General features: G+C 43.4%; 1 protein-coding gene across 2 annotated transcripts in view; it reads right to left on the bottom strand.

The window, feature by feature from the left end:
• The window catches only part of HTT (huntingtin), a 110,726-nt gene that overhangs the window by 75,902 nt on the left and 15,038 nt on the right, over positions 1 to 19,786 (bottom strand). The window contains exons 7-15 of one of the 2 annotated variants that reach the window (XM_083460659.1): positions 18,581 to 18,722; positions 16,691 to 16,869; positions 15,520 to 15,724; positions 10,087 to 10,134; positions 4,715 to 4,792; positions 3,720 to 4,078; positions 2,215 to 2,338; positions 1,926 to 2,041; positions 1,388 to 1,499 (exon numbers count right to left, since the gene is read on the bottom strand). In XM_083460659.1, the coding sequence (XP_083316785.1) occupies positions 1,388 to 1,499; positions 1,926 to 2,041; positions 2,215 to 2,338; positions 3,720 to 4,078; positions 4,715 to 4,792; positions 10,087 to 10,134; positions 15,520 to 15,724; positions 16,691 to 16,869; positions 18,581 to 18,722 (1,363 nt within the window). The remainder of the gene's footprint in view (positions 1 to 1,387; positions 1,500 to 1,925; positions 2,042 to 2,214; positions 2,339 to 3,719; positions 4,079 to 4,714; positions 4,793 to 10,086; positions 10,135 to 15,519; positions 15,725 to 16,690; positions 16,870 to 18,580; positions 18,723 to 19,786) is intronic. The other variant, XM_083460660.1, reaches the window with a different exon arrangement.

The following is a 19,786-nucleotide window of genomic DNA, read 5'->3' as shown; positions in this document are numbered from 1 at the left end:
ACAAAAATGTAGACTGTCGGAATTGGAAATGGACAAAAAACACTAATTCCACTCCAGAAAATGTTGTCTTAAAAGAGAAAGGTTTTTAGGGCATTCTACTGCTATTTCCTGTATCCTGGAGGAATCTATCCAGTTCTTGATCACCTGGTGAACTGCAGCCCTCACCAGATCTTTCCTAAAACCTCTGTGTATCTGAATCAGTAAATGCCACATTCAATGGTCCTTAGTAATGGATACAGCTTATACAGTGGAACGTCTCCCTGTTTGTTGAACTAAATCCCACTGTGCCAGCTACAGCCTCTGGCAAAGTCTGTTGGACCCACAGCACACCTGTTATATTATAGCATAGCTTTAAGACATCAGCAGAAAGCCAGTATAGTGGTGCATGGCCTATTGAACCTGCCACAGATTTCTGTCTGCTCCCCAATTCACTAAACAACATTCCCAGTTGTAATATCAAAATCATGACCATATTCCAGCTGTGGCAGAATTTTGCACCAACCATAGCTGAAACAATTTTTTAATGCAAAGGTTATTGGTGTTTCAGTTCCCCATAATTTAGAAGGAAAAGGAAAACACCAGCAAAGGCTCAGAGCCTGGGGAGTGGTGGTGGGAAAACAATGAGAGGCTACAGGGAGAAGAGGGAGAAGATATGGAGGAGGTGGGGTCAGAAAGAAGTCCAGAATCAGAGGCAGAAGCTGAAGGAGTGGAGGAGGGAGACTAAGAAGAAGAGATGAATCAGAGTTGTGAAGAGTCACGGGTGCCTCTCCCTCTTGCTGAAACAATCTCCTCTTCCTCCTTATCTCCCAGAACCAGAAAGGGGATGAAAAGAGTGGAGGAGTGATTGACTGTGTGTTGACACAGTCTCTGGTTGCTCAGAAAAAACCCTAGAGAGGAGGCGACTTAGGCAGCAGTGGGGAGGCAGGGACCTTCAGTCTCAGCAACTGCTTCATGAGGGCCAGACCCTCCAGGAAAGAGTGGGTGAGCTCATTAAGTCTGACACTCCACCAAGTCTGTGCAGGCTGTGTTTTAGCTAATAAAGTGTTAACACCAACTTGCACGGCTCCTGACAATAAACTAGGAATTATACATATCAGCAGTGAGAAAGCTTTAAATCATTCTAAATCACACTCCTGTTTTATATATTTATAATTAATAAAAGGGAACCAAAGTCTCTCAAACTGTTCTTGACTTTGCCTTCTTTCATATGGCTTCAGCGAGTTGGAATCATAGCAACAAACCATGCTTTATGAAGCCTAAATTATGTTTTCAAACAAATCATTCATTTCAGTTCTTTGCTAATCAGAATTTTAGCCAATCAGGTATTAACCATATTAAGTGAGAGAAGCAGGAAGAGGTGGTTTCTAGTGGTATTTATACTACTTACCACCTTTCTCCCCTGTAAGAAGAAAAGAGGCAGCCAGGAGACGGACACAGTGAACTAGCGGAGCAGCATCTCCATCCGTATAACAACCAATATCGCCTTTAATTCTGGAGAGCTGTTAAAAACAAACAAATTATATATTGGTAATAAAGATATAGGTTCTTTGTAACAAAGGTAACAAATATAATGGCCCTTCGCTCTTTGCTCTATCCTGTTACTGCAACACTATCTGGAGTTAAGCTACGGTTTGGCTTAGCATTATTACAAAACTGGGCTTGCAGTTTGTCTTGCTTCAGACAAACTATGAGCTATAGCAAAGGTTTTTTCTTGGCTTACTGCTTGTGCACTTGCCCAGAGGAGATGAACGATGAGCTCAGGTACAAAAGCAGCACTAAACCAAACCAGGGCTTAGCTCTGAGAAGTATTATATGGACAGGCCCTAAGAAAGATCATATTCTCCTGCCATTCACCTTTGCTGACATATTCCATTATAAACGGCTTTCAGATACACTTAACCCTTGAATGTGAACAACCGTCTTACCTTATTTTCATAATCATTGGGGTCCAGTTCTTCTTTTGATGTAAATTTGTCCATACTGCTGTTGGAAGGCTGTCTGCTATGACCCATGGTCTTTAATAAATGGGGTTGCTGAAGGGCTTAAAAAAAGAAAGCAATGAAAGTGATGGTTGACTTACACCTCAAACAATAAATATGAATATGTAGGATCTATGATTAGAAGTATAAAAAAAATGCCCTAAGAGAGCTTCATTCTAAATGTGACAGTTCAGTAAATATTTTCTCACAGACTTCCTCCTTATAATGAACATACCAACACAAGAATTTCTGAAAGCCTCAGCTGACTCATCCTGGAGGACATTTGCAGTTTCATCTTCCTCATCTTGCAGCTGTCCAATCTGCATTCCAGAATACTGGCTTTCAGTTCCCTCAAGAATCTAAAATGTAAAAGTGTAAAAACAGTTTAACAGTGCAGTTAATCCCAACTTAGAAATCTGTCTGTCACACATATTCTTTTATAGTTCCATACCACCTCACAAAATCCTCAGGCTGTCATTTCTAGCTATAGCCCTGGAAATGTTCCCCTTGAAGCTTGAAGATGGTCCAGAATGTGATGACCAGGCAGTTAAGCGGGATAGCTAGATGGAATCATGTGACACTGATCTTCAAAGTTATGCAAAGTTAAGCCCCAAATCAAGATGTAGGTACTGACAAAACAAAGCTCTGAACAGTTTAGGATCCAAGTACTTAAAGGACTGCCACTCCCAATATCTATTGGTCCATGTTCTGAGACTAGCCCTCTTTCCCATAACAACAAAAAATTAAAGCAGCACTTGGATCCTAGATCTAGGGCATGCCTGGGTATGTTAACAGAAGACACACATTTAACCCAGTTTGTGCGCAAAGGGATTTTAAGTGCACACATATATCCCCAGTCCTGAAAAGCAGCCACAAATACTTTCTACTGAGGCAATCAGGCTGAAAAAGGTTGTCCCTGTCTGCTTTAATTTAAACGGGTGGCAGAATCAAAAAGAAGGGGCTTCTCCTGTCCTTTCCCCTCCCCATCACTGCCAGAATACCTTGTAGGGCGATAATATTCTTTGTTGTTGTTGCTGCTGCTGCTGCTGTTATTGTTGTTGTTTAGTCGATGAGCGGGGTCACGGAGAGTTGGACATGACTAATTGACTAAACAACAACAACAATATTCTTAGTTCTGCAAGGTATAAGATGTATAGTTAGTCTGCTCAGTGTTTGGAACTAGACTGACTCACTGCCCAATTTGGTTGTCTAGAAGGGTTATACAGTGGTGCCTCGCAAGACGAAAAGAATCCGTTCTGTGATTCTCTTCGTCTAGCGGTTTTTTCCTCTTGCGAAGCAAGCCCATTGACGGATTAGCAGATTAGCGCTATTAGCGGCTTATCTGCTGATCGGATCAGCTGATAAGCGGCTTAGCGGCTTAGAAAAAGGGGGGGAGGGGAAAAAACCAGCAGGAACTCGCAAGACATTGTCGTCTTGCGAAGCAAGCCCATAGGAAATTCGTTTTGCGAAGCACCTCCAAAACGGAAAACTCTTTCATCTAGCGAGTTTTCCGTCTTGCAGGGCATTCGTCTTGCGGAGCACCACTGTAATGTAAAAATAAAGCAGCATCGGAAATGCTAAAATGACATCAAACCACCTCATGTTTAAAGAAACAGCAACCTTTAAAGTGCTACTGGATAAGAGGCAGGAATGTCTAAACCTTTACTTTTTGCCAAAAAACTAAGGGATGCAATGCATCAGACTTCCCAGTAACCACTTGGAATCCCACTGAGCACTCACCATTTCAGAACTGTCAGAGGGGGTGATGGCTGAATCAGGGCCTTCTGTAGTTGTCTGAGAGCTGTCACTAATGGGAGAGGAGGCCCGAGTGCCATCATTCAAGTCTACCAGAAGGTCTGACTGGACAGCACTGATTTGGCTGGAGCTTCCGCTAAGAACGTCCTCATCAGCATCTCCTTTGTTAGCTGAAGTCAAATCACAACTTGTCAGATCTGACTCTGTCTGCAGTGTGTGCTGAGAACGTGGTTGCTCAGTTATGATGTCATAGCTTGAGGAATCAGCTCCTGAACTTGCAGGCGCAGCTGTCGACAAAGCTGATGAAGCAGCTACTTCACTAGTTAAGTCACTCTTCATAGTAGCTAAAAAAAAGGTAAGAGAAACCCACAAAGATCCAGGAACCCATTAAAAAGGTAAGAGAAACCCATAAAGATCTAGGAACACCTAAAGCACCTACAAAATAAAATAAGTAAGCTAAATGTCTTAACAGTCGCTTGCCAATATGCATATATCCCTATCTAATTTTTATATTCTGCTTTTCTTTAGTCATGGAACCTAGGTCAGTATATTAGTGGGTTCCAGGTGGTCACCCAATCTAAGCATTGAGTAGTGGCTTGGCTTCAGCCTTTATATAATATATTGACATATTTCACAATTGTCTTGCTCCGCATAATATCATACTAGAAATCACCCAAGATATTAACATAAACAAAATACTGTTCTCTGGAACTCATGGAGTTTTCCAACTAAAAGGCTATAGCCTTATGACCACAGGGACATTCACACACATCACAGAAGCACAGATGTCTTTTCCTGTCTGATCTTCAACAGCAAAATTTCTATAAGTTTTTAGGTTAATTCATTTAAAACATTTTATCACTACGTGCAGCCTTCTAGCTATAGGGCAATGTTTTCATGACTGACAAAAAAAGTATAATGGGTGGAGTTGAACAGATTACAGAGATGTTAAAAACAAACATGAGAAGAAGAAGATCTACCTGCGAAACCAGCGCTGCTGCCTTCAGGTCTTGTTTCAGTGTCATCTTCCAAACCTTCTTCTCCTAGAAGTACTTTAGCTGATAACCAAGGCAATAATTTGTTTAGATTTTTTGCTTCTTGTAAAACTCTGCACACAACAATTCAATTATCTGCTTGCGAAGTATTTACTGTAATAGTATTTGTAATGTAATGTTTAAAATAGATGTACTGTGAGGAACTAAAACAACATTAATAGAAAGAAAATACAATAACTAGCACCCCAAAAGATACTTAGAAATGGACCAGAAATGGATAGTGAGATAGTGGATAGTTCATATATTTAAAATATAAAGAGAACGAAAATATAGAGAAACAATGGTAGCATTTAAATAGCTGCTTTTTTTTAGTTCCTGTATAAAAATCTAGATCAGTGTCCCAGTCCAGAGAACTGCAAGCACTTCCTTTTGCCCTTCCAAACAGATGTTGTCTAGAGATGCCTGGACTGGAGGAAGCGGCAGGCAGAAACTCTGACATGTCAGCAGTGGGCAGGCATCATTTGTGTTTCTATGGGTAAGGAAAAGCATCATGTTCACTTTGAAGAATAAAGTGGTTGGAATGCCGCATGTATTGCCAATAATATGAAGAATCCACACCAACAATAGGTATCTGCCTATTTAAAGGCAATGTGAGACTTACTAAAGGGCAATATATTTTTGTCTTCTGAGGAATTATCTCTGCCCAGAGAATCATTATTTATTAGACCTTCAAAGGTTCCACCAAAGGCTGCTTTTCTAATTTAAAAGGTAAGTCTGAAACACAGGTACAGTGATGCCTCGCAAGATGAAATTACCGTATTTTTCACTCTATAACACGCACCCGACCATAACACGCACATAGTTTTTAGAGGAGGAAAATCCGTAGGCATGCCACCCGTAGGCATTCCCTCCATAACACGCACAGACATTTCCCCTTACTTTTTAGGAGGAAAAAAGTGAGTGTTATGGTGCAAAAAATACGGTAATTCGTTCCGCAAGTTTTTTCTTCTTGCGAGTTTTTCGTCTTGCGAAGCACGGTTTCCCATAGGAATGCATTGAAAATCAATCAATGCGTTCCTATGGAGACTGTCCGGGGACAGAGGGGAAGCGCCGCGCGCCTTCCCCTCTGTCCCCGGACCTGTTTTAAAGCAAGGGAAGGGGCAGCAGGGAGAATCGCTTCTCCCCGTTGCTGCCCCTTGGTTCAAAAGGGGTCCGGGGAGAGAGGGGAAGGTGTGGGCGCTTTCTCCTCTGTCCCCTCTTTTGAAGCAAGGGGCGGAGGGGAGAAGATCGCTTCTACCCGTTGCCGCCCCTTGGTTCAAAAGGGGTCTGGGAGATTGCGGGGCTGTCCCCGGAGATTGCGGGGCTGGCAACGGGGAGAAGCGATCTTCTCCCCGCCGCCCCTTGCTTCAAAAGAGGTCCGGGGTGCGGGGGCAAGCTTCGTTTTTCGAAGCAAGCCCATAGGGAAATTTGCCTTGCGAAGCAACTCAAAAACGAAATAACCTTTCGTCTTGCGAGTTTTTCGTCTCGCGAGGCGTTCGTCTTGCGGGGCACCACTGTATGTGGAATTTCCTCCATGCAACTGAGCAGGCTGAAAACTCTGTTCTTGCTTCACCAAACCAGTACCAGCTTTCATGCGACTGCAGCCCATTTCATTAGCCCCGTCACTTTGGGAAATGAAGGTGGCCAATGCAGCTGGAGCCGGTTTGTGTGGTGTTCCCCTGCAGCACAGAACACCAGTAACATACCGTATTTTTCGCTCTATAAGACGCACATTTCCCCCTCCAAAATTAAGGAGAAATGTGTGTGCGTCTTATGGAGCAAATGCAGGCTCCTTGGCTTCAGCGATAGCAATGCGAAGCCTCTGAAGTGCAGTGGGAGCGCTCCCGCCGCGCTCTGGAGACTTCGTGTTGCTTTCGCTGAAGCCTGGAGAGCGAGAGGGGTCGGTGCACACCAACCCCTCTCGCTCTCCAGGCTTCAAGGATAGCTGCCTGAAGGCTCCAGAGCGCAGCGGGAGTTTCTGCTGCGCTCCAGAGGCTTCGGGTTCCTTTCGCTGAAGGGTAGGTGCCCCTTCAGCTAAGCGGGAGGAGAAATGGAAGGGGCTCCGTTTCTCCTGCCGCTTCCCTGAAGGGGCGCTGCGCAGAGAGGGGGAGATTTTTTTTTTTTCTTGTTCTCCCCCTCTAAAACAAGGTGCGTCCTATGGTCGGGTGCGTCCTATAGAGCGAAAAATATGGTGCTTTTTTTTAAAGGGAAGCAAATGGCCGTTTTCCCCACAACACTACCTGGTAAGGTGGGAGGAAGAAGAGTAAAGCAATCAGGGTGGCAGAGAAATAGAGAGAAAGAGGCATGGGAGACGAGATAGAACTCTATGAAACCCCAAAGGCCAAGAGCCAAGAAGAATTCCTTCATCTGGAAGGTTCCTTCTGGAACCTAGCCTACAGGAGGAACGAAGTCAATGCAAAGAACATTAGAGGAGACTGCAGGATCAGGCCAAAGGCCCATCTAGTCCAGCATCCTGTTCTAGCCAACTAGATGCCTATGGAAACCCAAGAGCTGGATCTGAGCACAACAGCACTCTCCCCACTTCTGAGTCCCAGTAACTGGCATTCAGAGGCATACTGCCTCCAGCAGCAGATAGACCCATCACAGGCAGGTAGCTCCTGAGTCAGCTCAAGTCACAACTGCTATTGGAAGCCACTTTTCAGGATGCAGACTGCAGTGTAATCAATATACAGTATTCCAGATTTATTTTACTTTTCCATCCATCTAAGGAGGCACAAAAACTCTAAATCAATGCCTGGATGTAACAATGGATTGGATTTAGCTTAACAAAACCAGACATAAGGTTGGCGAGTAGGACAGCAAATCCAGGATTAGATGTTTAGCCTCTTCTGAAGAAAATAGTGCTCCTCTTGAAGGAGCAGGTTTAAACTGAAGTGCTGCTGGATCTGGTTTTGCTCCTAGGTAATCAGATTACAGACCTGGCCAGGAGTGCAACTGCAGTGCTTTAGCTAGTGTGCCAGCTACTAACTTTCCTGGTAAAGGTAGACCCAGCCATTATCACATGTGACTCTGTCTAGGCTCAACCTAGACTACTGCAGTATGCTGTAATGTAAAGGACCCCTGAACAGTTAAGTCCAGTGAAAGGTGACTATGGGGTGTGGCGCTCATCTCGCTTTTCAGGTCGAGGGAGTTGGCGTTTGTCCACGGGTCTTGTGGCTAGCATGATTAAACCGCTTCTGGTGCAATGGGACACCGTGACGGAAGTCAGAGCACACAGAAACACTGTTTACCTTTCTGGCGCAGCGGTACCTATTTTTCTACTTGCACTGGCATGCTTTTGAACTGTTGGCAGAAGCTGGGACAGAGCAATGGGAGCTCACCCCGTTGTGCGGATTCGAACCGCCGACTTTCCAATTGGCAAGCCCAAGAGGCTCAGTGGTTTAGACCACAGCGCCACCTGTGTCCCTTTATGCTGTAATGTAAGCCTCTATGGCTTAGCAAGTTTTTGCATAACTTTTTTTTAAACAAATGCCTTCAGCCATCAGTGGTTCTGGCAGAAATCCAGGATTGTAAATAATGTCCTCTGCTGCAGAACAGATGTTACTGGCATAACATGGGATTGAGCTAATACAGATTCCTACAGAATACTGACACCATTTCATATACTGAAGTGTTTCTAATGGACAAGATTAAGATCCAGCTGATGGACACAAAGAGCATGAAGAGCAGGTGTGGGGGACTTCAGGCCCACAAGCCATTCCTCTCTGTGTGGCCCTCAAAACTCTTCCCAGGTCATACCCTTCACGGGCCCTGCTTCAGGGCAAAGGCCCTGTGTTCTTCAAGGCCCTTGTCCTTGAATTCTAATCACTCTTGCTGGACTGGGTGGAAGACGGAGAGGAATGACTGTAGAAGCTAGCCTACTGTACAAAGGTAAAATGTGCATTAATTTCTTCACCTACTTTTATCTGTGGCTCCACCCCACTGGAATGTGGCTTTTAGAAAGCCGGCCAAAAAGGAATGCATCCCTCAGGATGGAAAATGCTACCAAGTCCCAATATAAACCAACACAATATACTACTGAAACACTAATGCAAGTTATAATATGCAGCAAGCAGTGCTTCTCCAATTGACCTAGGGGGGAAATGTTGCTGGCCGTAATAACAGAACTGGGCATAGTTTAGTGCTTTGTGGACAAGCATGAGTGAACTGCCAGGCTAAGGCACAACCTCCCTCTCTTCTTCTTCAGCCACAGGAGCTTTGTGGAATCTACGCTTGGCATTACGTAAAAACTTAGAATTTAAACAAACTGGCTTTATAAACACATGGTTTGAAGGTGGTTTATTTTGAAGCTGGTCAGAGTTGGTTTTAAGCAAGGACTCCTGGTTGGTATGCAATGCTAACTAATCTCAGTAGTACCTCCCTCCCAGATGCATGCAATTAGGAGAAGAGGGACCTGGGCAGGGCAGAGAGCATGTGAGTCTAGCAGCTCAATTGGGCTCCATGCAGCATTAAACCATGTCAAGATCTAAAAAAGAGAAGTAATCAATTCACATAAACTTGTCTCATTTCAATCCAGATAAGCTAATCTAAAGGTAAAACTGCAGGTCTAAAGTTAAAATTCTAATTTGGGTTGGATTCATAGAACTCTGCTTATGTGATGTGGCTTTCATAGCTCCACCATTCCAAACCCACTGTAGTCTTTTGCACACACACACCCAGAAGTCTCTCTTGAAGGTCAAAATACTTTTTGGGTGGTATGTGATGGGGCACCAGAGGCTACAGTGGGGTGGGGAAATTATGAGACCACAGCAGGACTGCCTTGTGCAATCAGAAGTACTTTGTCACTCATTCAAGTCATTCCTAGATCCAAGCCATCATTATATAGACTGTGATAGCAAAGAACACATATTATATATGAAGAGGCATTTAATATGTGCAATACATAAGCATGCATTACACAAATACCATAGAAGTTGAAAACATAATGAACAAAGCAAATTTAAAAGTAGGTTATAAAAAAACGTTTTGACTTTTATTCAAAGCAAGCTATGGTAGTCAAAAGAAACAGTCATAGACAAATCAAGCATTTAGCCAAAGCCATATGCAATTTTGAGAATAGCAAAAAGCAAGGAATGGCTATAAGAAATAAAAAAAAAGTTTTCCATATTTTTTAAATACCAACTGTATATGCCAAAAGAAAGAAAATGATAATAATGTGTTGAATTCTCTTAGTGACAGGTGTGTAATTAAAGAAGAGCCAAACAAGATATGTTAATGGAAACCAATATTTACCAAGTCAAAGAAATGAAAAGGGTAGAAAATGTAAAGTCAGAGACTGTGATTTCATATATAATCACCTTTTTGTTTTCTGGGGAAAACAGGGCTGCATGAAGACCCCCCTCCAGCTGCAAAATTACAGAAAGTAACAAATCAAAGCATAGATAAGAGTGATTATCAAGAAGGAATTTCAATAGCCTCTGAGAAATGAGGTATCAGAAGATTTGTTGTTAGCCACCATTAAAAATAATGCTATAAAGTATTTCCTTCTTCTAACAATCAGCAGCAAACTTTACTACTGGATATTGGTTAAGTTTCTCATAAAGTGTGAACAAATAAGGGTCGTCTTTAAATGTTACAATCAGAAATGAACATTTTTATAAAATCTAAGCAATGAAAGGAGAAATAAAGGCCAAGAAAACTGGAACTCATCATTTATTCCAACTGAATGTAGCTTCAGTACAAGGATTGGCTACAAACACTTAACAAAAAGAGACTTCTACGGCAACTTGAAGGGCAATAGGTTTATAATGCCATACAGTGGTGCCCCGCAAGACGAATGCCTCGCAGGACGGAAAACTCGCTAGACGAAAGAGTTTTCCGTTTTGGAGGTGCTTCGCAAAACGAATTTCCTATGGGCTTGCTTCGCAAGACGACAATGTCTTGCGAGTTCCTGCTGGTTTTTTTTCCTCCCCCCCCCCTTTTTCTAAGCCGCTAAGCCGCTTATCAGCTGATCCGATCAGCAGATAAGCCGCTAAAAGCCGCTAATAACGCTAATCCGCTAATCCTTCAATGGGCTTGCTTCGCAAGATGAAAAAACCACTAGACGAAGAGAATCACAGAACGGATTATTTTCATCTTGCGAGGCACCACTGTCACTTCTAGTAGTCTCTAAGGTACCACAGGAATCTTTGTAGAGTAACTAACATTGTTCTCTGGAATTCCACACTTAAAGGCGTCCAGAAAGGAACACAGGACACTTACCATGAAGATTCCTTCTGGCATGGTGTGATGGAGACATCCAGCAATGTGGGTTGTCTCCTCCTACTGCCCAGGAAAAGGCAGAGAGAATGTTACCTAGAACTTTTGCTTTTAGGTCTTGCCTGACTCTTCCCCAGTTCAGTCCCATGGCCAACTGTGAGACAGAGCAAAACTGAGGAGACATAAGAGCCAACAACAAAAAAGGCCAGGCAACAAGGGGGAGTAAAAGGAAGGAAAGACTGGACTCCCGTTAGGCAAGAGGGAGACCCAACATTAGCTGCAAAAAGCTGGGGTGAGGGGCTTAGCCTTTTGACTGCCTGATGCTGGTATCAGCTAATGCTTAGCCCATAGTGCAGCTTGGAGGCCTCTAGAAGGAATCCTCGTATTAAGTGTCCAGTGTTCCTTTCTAGGTTTAGTGTGCAGGAGGCATCCAGTAACGCAGGCTATGTAAAAGCTAACCTGCAAATGGATTAGAAGGGCCAATTCTAGGAAACAGTGAATATGCTGTACAACACTCCTTCCAAAGGCTTCATCATCTAAAGTGAATGTTTCAGTCATTCGTATCTGATGAATGTGGAAGGTGACTCACATGTTGTCAGGGACTGACTAGATGAGAAAGAGTGGTGGGAGCCGGCTGCCCAAGAGCCCCCAGGGAGGACACAGAAGAAAACGAGTTAGATCCCGGATCATGGTGATGGGACACTGAAGAGCAGTCTGCAGAAGGGATGAACTGGGACAGACTTCCTCAAAGATGTTTTTGGCCTACAACTCCCATGATCCCTAGCTAGCAGGATCAGTAGTCAGGGATGATGGGAATTGTAGTCTCAAAACATCTGGAGGGCAGAGGCTTTGCGGAAGCCTGAGCTGGGAGGTGCTAGAAGCAGGGAGTTTGAGCAATCAAAGGGGATCAGGAGAAGGAGGCACTTCCAGGACAGGATTAGAGGCTGAGAGTCACAGTATGAGTGCAGACTCAGATAGTCAGAGGTTGCCCTTGCTACACAGCAGCAGGACAGTCCCAGTCCTTCATTTGCTTGGGAAGGATCCAGAGTGAGAGGCTAGAGAGGGAAGGGAAGGGCCAGTGGTCAGTTTCAGCAAGCTCTCAGCTGGATTAAGATGAACCAGAGGACTATGTTGATATTTTCTGATAATAAAAAGCTAATCACATTCTGTGCCTTCCGTGTGTCCCTGCCCTGTGGTCAACCTGGGCTCACTTGACAGCTCCTTGGCACATGTGGTGGCTCAGCAGATCTCACTGAGAGGCATGGTAGTGAAGATTAGTAGTGTATGCCATGACATTCTGAGGTTTATGAAGGAGTTGTGTTTCAAAGTTCATGGTGAAATATGCATTAAGGCTTTGACTGAACTTTTTATCCCAAAGAGGTTGAAGGAAAAGGGACAAACAAAATATCAGCCTGCCTAAAGTGTTTTGTGTGGTTGATATAGGGTTGAAGAACCCAGGTCTTGCCCAGCTTGGGGGAGGTGTTTGGGGACAGAAGTAAAAAGCTTGAGTCCTGCGGGAAATGGAATTAACATTTAGTATGCAAGCTGGATCAGTGTGCAAAATGGCTCTCTTTGCGGAAAAGACAAAGGTGTTGTTTTATGAAGAAAGCTTCCAGCTCTGAAATCATTTAAGCGAGTTAGTGGCTAATAGGAAGGCCACCACTAAGGACAGCAATCTAAGGAGTTCTCCTGTATATGGTTGGATCAGGGCTTTTGAGGACAACATGCAGGTTGCAATGGGGAACACACACATCATGGGAGGGCGAAGTAGCAATGCATGTTCTAAAAACACTTCAAGCAAGGGTATGTTATAACTGTTTTACGTTCCTTTTGGAAAGAACAAGAGATACTGTTGAGAGCTGCACACACAGGGTCTTCAGTTTGAGACCAGTATTGAATCCCTGAAGGAGCTGCAGCAGCTTATGCCCACTGTCTTGTACTTAAGGTCCTTGCAGATTGCCCCATCTGAAGCTTCCTAGGTGAAACATGGTGTCCACTACCACAGATGGTTAGCCAAGCTCTAGGAGGACATGCCTTTCAGATGCCAGGTGGCTAACAGGAGCCACCTCTGGTGTGGATAGATAATGGATCCACGAGAAAGTAGGTATCCCAGTGTAGGGGGGAACCAGTGAATGGTCTGGAGGATTTCTGAGAACCACAACCTCCTCCGCTACTAGAAGGAGTGTGGCTTTCTCTACTTAAGACAGGCCTCTGAAGGGGAGGGCAGTGGCTGTGAAGGTGTTGATCAGTCCCTTTTGCCTAGAAGATCTGAGAGTGTCCATGGCCTCTGCTCTTGATAGCGTTTGGTGAAGAAGAAGAGCGACTTATGTTTGCTGGAGATGAAAACAGGTCTACTAAAGAGCCAAAGCATTCTTGGCAACAGATCTAGTGCTGCTCTCCATTCCCCTGGTTCTAATCTTTTGTGAGTGAGGAAGTCCGCAGTGGTATTGTGGGTCCCTTTGATGTGCTGTGTGAAGACTGTTATGAGTTTATTATCCACCCAGATGTGGGATGAACAGTTGCCCCCTTGTCAATTGAAACAGGCTTTGGTACACATACTGTCTGTTCTTGCCAGCATACAATTTTGCTGAATTAGGGGCAGAAAGGACAACAAGACAAGGCTGATTGCCTGGAATGCCAGCCAACTGAGACGTTGTCTAGAAACGACCAGGTCTTGTGCACTGCCTGTGCCAAGTAATGGGCCCCCAAGCCTAAAGTTCTGCATCCCTAGCTACTGTCACCTATCAAGTAAGAGATATCTGCTTGTGACACTGGTGCACAATGTCTAAATGCTAAGAGAAGAGAAGCCTTTGCAGAGGTCTGCATAGAGGTGAGCCTTGGGGAGCCATCCTAATCAAGATAACTATCAGGAACAGTGTGTTTCCGGGGCCCCTTCCAACTCTACAATTCTATGATTCTATGTGCATAGAAGGGAAACTAATTACGTTAGGAGGCAAAATCAAGATTCCAGTGGTGAAGCCAAATTGATCTCCTGCCCATAGTATTGGCTGAAAATTAAATACAGGCAACTCCCAATTTACATGGGGGTTAGGTTCCAAGGCACCACATGTTTAAGTGAAATTGTGTATATTTGAAACACCATCGAAAAAGTCTGCAAACACCCTGTTCCGTCCCCTTTTGTGACGTTTTGGGTAACTTCTGGGTTTGGCGCAATGCGAACAGTTGTGGTCACACACATATCAGACACGTCTAAAACAGTTGCTGCCTGTAGTTGCTGCCTCCACAACAAAGAAAGGTGACTTATATTAGCAGCAATTTATTAGTTGGTTGACAGAGAAATCTTCAAGCAACTTACTGATTTTAAAAGCATAAAGGATGGCATTAAATGCATTATAATAAAAGCCATATAAAAGTCTATAAAACAACTGAACAAAACAGCAAAACTGCATTGTCAACAGACAGCAAAATCATCACCATAATCTGCACCAAATGGCACCAAAGGATGCCAGGCAAACCTCACTGGTGCCAAGGCAGACCTCACTGGTGCCAAGTGTCATTCTGGCCTTTCCCCCCTGGACTCTGACCAGAAACAAAGTCTGAGAAGCACTAACTGGTTTTTGTGTTTTTAGGAGAGTGATCTTTGCTGGCAGGCTGAAGAGAGATAATGAAGTTAATGTCATGCTGCACTTCCATTCGGTGATTACAGCTGAACCCAGAAAAAAATTCCTCCTTGGAAATTGCTCTGTTATGACACTAAAGGAATGGATCTAATAAGTAAGGCATCAGATAAGGTGCTGGGCATGCATACAGTCTCCCTTCACATCAACTGTGCTGGAGAGAATAGTTTTGCCCTGAATTCTCCATGGTTGCTGCCTTACTGGGAAGCCTTGGTAACAGCAGTTGCGGGCATGGATGTGTTGCAGCTGGCAAAGGAGAGAGATCTCTGCCCGCTCCACTCAGGCATGGCTCAAAGAGCCATGGAGACTTGCATTAGGTCTGAAGCTTTTAGTGACAGAAACATGTCGCTGGCCTATTTTAAAATCCAGATTTGGCAGTTTGCCTTCCAGAAGGAGCCAAGAGCAGAGGAGAAGAAAGCAGGCAAAGAATAAAACTGTTTTACTTTTAAAGAGGTAAATGGAGGGAGAAAAGACAAGAAAAGAGGTTTCAGCAATATGGATGTCTAGAAGAAAACAATGGAGGAGGAGTACGTGGCAGAGGCCATAGGTACTAAAGCCAAGGGACTCTGTTCCTGGGCAAGGTGGGGAACAAACCGTGGAAGCACCTATCAGACAGGACCTAATGGCAGAAGTTCTAGGTCACACGTCCCCTGCCTTTTCCCAGGAAGTAGGAAGAGGCAACCCATACCACTGGATGCCTTCTTCACCCCAAACTCAGAATGATAGTTTAGATCTTCTGAGTAAAATTACTTGGTATTCTTAAGGCACCTTTACTGAAAGATTTTTTAAACATGCTTTAAAATTCTGTCATTGTAAAAACCAGAAATTTTAACTGAAGATGTATACGATGACTTATCACACAATTGCTTTTTGGGGAAAAAATATGTATCTTACCTATAAATTCTACTATGCTGTTACTGCGGTTTCTGCTGGTAGTCTCATCTTTGGATGCATTGACTTGCGCAATGGCACCAGCAGTAGTGAGGGCGAGGAGGAGAGGAGGAGGGGGTGTTCTAAGAAGCTGCTGTAATAGTTCCAAAGAGCCAGTCACAACATTGTGGTCCCGGTGCTGCGTATAATGCAGTGTCAATTCATAAACCTAGAGGACATGGAGATCAGGGTTCAAACATTTCTGTGAATGTTCCTGAAAGCCTCTTTCTATAAAATGTGCTTTCCACGACATTTTTGCGCCCCAACACCTTGTGCTTCTCTGATGCCACTTCCAAGGGCAAACTCAACTTTCAACAACAGCTACTGAAACCATGTGGGGTGCTGCAAAAGGTGAAGCTGGAATTGGCCAATTCATGGTCAGGCAATTTAAGTTAAGAACACTAAGCGAGTGTTGATTTGCTATTCCATTTTTTTCTGTATTTTTTCTAAATTAAAGGTGTGGCTTCACTCAGATTACAATATACAAAACTACAACTTGAAAAAGACCGTTTGGTATTTACCTGCAAGAGTGAAGTTTTTTCTTGCAATTTTGCCTATAATCACTAGGGGGGCTGAATACCCACCCTTGCCATCAGCTTCTATGTACACCTGGGGAACTTGATCCACGACTTCATATTTACTCCTGGATACATAAAGTTATGCTAACAACTAATACAGGTAAACAATTCAGATTATTTGAAATATTTAGGATAAATCTGAAAATAGTCATTTGCTTGTTGCAAGTAGAATGACACAGACCAAGAACCATCTGCTTGTGCAACTGGGCTTCTCCTTCATCTGCAGCCTCCCACCATCTGCAAAATCTGCTCTAGAGAGTTGGTGGACCATCTGGAGCAAATTTGGGGGGCATGTTCTGGGGCAGAGAAACAATAGGTTTTATTGCATAAGCAAATTTCTGTTGCACAAGGGGGCAGTGATCATTGCATGCTATACCATGACCAAATCATTGGCTGCCCATTACATAAATGAAAGAGAATGAAAAATTTCCTCATCCAAGACCATGATATTTAAAGAAAGCAAAAGCAGTAGATTTCAGAACCACTGTAAAAGTTAAAGTGTTCTGTAAAATATGCCAAAGACTATGACAACTGAACAGCTGCCATTTTATTCCTACCTGTATAAGTTGATCTAAGGAAGGAGAGATCTCCATTTCTTTCCGTATCACACCAAAACTACCTTTAAGACTTGTATCTTTCACCTGCTGCTGCAGTAAAGGTATTAGATACCTTAAAGTGAGCAATACGCCAAGAATTAAGACACTGGGATATTCATTTTCCATGGGAAATAATAAACCTGCAAAGATAACCATCACAGTTTAAAAATTGAGACATTTCCCACAACAGTCAAGCAGGTGCCTGGGGAAAGCCAGAAGGAAGAGCAAAAGGCCTCTTCCATTGTTGTTCCCCACTGACACCCCCATTCATGTTTCCCCTGATCCCGGAAGTGGTATATGAGCTATCTATCATTACCATAGCCTTATTCCTCATTAATTTGTACAATCCTGCTTTTAAATTCCATAGTTTAACAATGTGCTGACCCTGGATTCTAGTACAACTGCAGTGTGTGACGAAACTGGACTACGGAAATCAGATTTATGCCTACACTTCTGTGCATGCTAAATTAGCCCTCACTGCTTCTCAAGCACCCTCTTGACAAAGTATGCTACCCCATCAGGCACGAGATGCACCAAAGCCTGGTAACATCTGAACTAGCCCATGGTTGCAAAGAATACCGTTTCCCCCAAAATAGGACAGTGTCTTTATTAATTTTTGCTCCCAAAAAGTGCTAGGTCTTATTTTCAGGGGATGTAATATTTTTCCATGAAGAAAAATACGGTACACATTTATTGTCTAATTGTGAGTCAGCCAGACTCCATCAGGGCAGAGTGAGCAGCAGTTACAGTTTCCCCATTACATTTTCCCAGGTTATCGTGGCAGCTGCGCAGGCTCTCTGATTTAAAGAGACCTCACACTGCCTGACCAGCTCCAGCTGCGCTGCGGCTAATCAGTGAGCTGCGTGGCAGCGCCCGCCGCTACGGTCCAGAGGAGTCAGACACCTTACGGTAGCTTCGGGGGCCATATATTCCGGGGGGGAGGGGGCTTATGTTTGGCGGAGGCCTTATTATCGGGGAGATCTTATTTTCAGAGGGACGCCTTATATTACAGCGAGAGGCAAAACTGGAAGTAGGTCTTATTTTCGGGGGTTGTCTTACTTTTGGGGAAAGGCAGTAGCTTGTATCTTCGGGTACTGCAGTTTCCATACTTGCCAGTTGAGAATGCATCAGGATTAATGAATGACCTACCACCACTGTCAGAGGCAGTATATCTCTAAATAACATTTGCACAAATGGGGAAAGTCCTGTAGTACACACGTCCTACTTCCCAAAGGTATCTAGCTGGCGAGACCAGTCTTTGGCCTGATCCAACAGGCCTCTTCTTATTGCTCAAAGACAAACCTTACTGAATGATTCATAAAATATGGTCTTTTCAAGACATGTTATTTATTAGTAAAGATGACTCCCTTCACTGGAGATTTCTAAGCAGAGGTTGGATGGCTGTCTGCCACTGATGCTTTAGTTGAGATTCCTGCAGGGGGCTAGACTAAATGACCCTCATGGTCCCTTCCAATTCTACAATTCTATGATTCTATGCATCTTTATTTAGTTAAAATACTTTGCCTTCATTTGTCTTCCCTGGAGTTGCTCAGTTAGAAGCGAAGTCAAGCCATGGCTTGGTGCTACATGAACAAACCTGTTTTTTCTTCTCCAGCTTCCAATTTTGTTGCAAGCAATGGAATTGCTTTCATTTTATATCAGTTTTTACCCAGATGGCCAGTTCAGATTTCCATATATCCACAAAATTAGAAGTAAAAAAGAAGGGGGAAGCGCAAACCTTGGCTGCCATTGTGTCTGAATCAGCTCATCATATGGGAGAAACAGTACAATAATACCCCATTACATTTCCCCAGTTTTTATTAAAGCCTAAAATATTGTTGCCCTTCTTACCTAGTAATACATTCAGTAGCCAAGTATAAAAATACTGTGTTCTTCGTGAATGCTGGCAGATGCTCACTGCTGATGCAGCTGCTGTTCGACGAATAGTAGGAGAACTGGATTTAAGGTTAGCTACAAACGCCTTCAATAAAACCTAAAACGAATAAAGCTTTTATCAATGTTTCAATGACACCAACATTTACTAGGTTCTTTACGACCAACTAAACATGAGATTGACCTACACTTTTAAACTAGATTGTGCATAATAAAGAAAAAACTCTCAGTGAAGAAACAATGATATTGATCTACCATACACACTGAAAATAAGCTAAATTTATCCTAAATTGCAATCACAGCACTTAAGGAAATCACATCTCTATAGCACCAAATGTCCTCCCATCTATTCATCAGTGCACTTCTAGCAGCACTGCAAAAGTATCCTGCCAAAGGGTAATAGCATGTACCAATTTCCTCATGGTTCTGCACAGGAGCATTGGGTCAGTGCTAACTGCACTACAAATGCCTCCAGCAAATGAAATTACTGATTATTTTATACATTAAAGAGGAAAAAATGAAAAATATAGAGCTTCCTTCTGAGCATACCAGAGAAAGAAAACCCCTAAAAACAGGGGAGCAAGTATCAGTGCTTCAATTTGACAAGTCATAACTTGCTGCCAGTCCCCTCCAGGTGGCCTCAGTGCTTTATCAGAGGCATACTAGAAGGGTCTAGTGATTTAACTTCAGCTTAAACCTTACTCTGTGGTTTAGTTTACATGCAGATATTGCATTACAGAGTTTGATAAGGAAGCCTGCAAAATATTCTTGCACCACAGAACTGGAAGTAGGGTCTACCAGCTTGCATGAGTATGTTGGGGGGGGTGGGAAGACTGAATGGCTGTGTGTGTACATGCATGAAAGAGAAATATACCATGTTCATTCAGTGTCTGCATTTGCCTGCAATTCTAAATTAAAATTTAGTGTTACAAGAAAAACCTGTGGTTCTTCCTACCTGTAGCTTGCTCTGATGTTCAAACCTCAACAAATTGCAATTAGTTGCAACTGTAGTTGGTGGAATCAAGTCAACTTGAAACCATCTTTTATCAAGCTAGATTGTTTTTACTAGCTATAGTTAAGGATTATCCACACTTTAAGGTTCAGACACAAATGCTAAACTGTGGCTAGTCTTAAACAGAAGTGGAAGCCTCTGGTCTTCTCCTC

This window comes from Podarcis liolepis, assembly GCF_965112155.1.
Source record: "Podarcis liolepis genome assembly, chromosome: 9".
In the NCBI taxonomy this organism is placed as follows: domain Eukaryota; kingdom Metazoa; phylum Chordata; class Lepidosauria; order Squamata; family Lacertidae; genus Podarcis; species Podarcis liolepis.
Note: the sequence above shows the minus strand (reverse complement) of the source record. Positions and strands in the feature narration are given on the sequence as shown.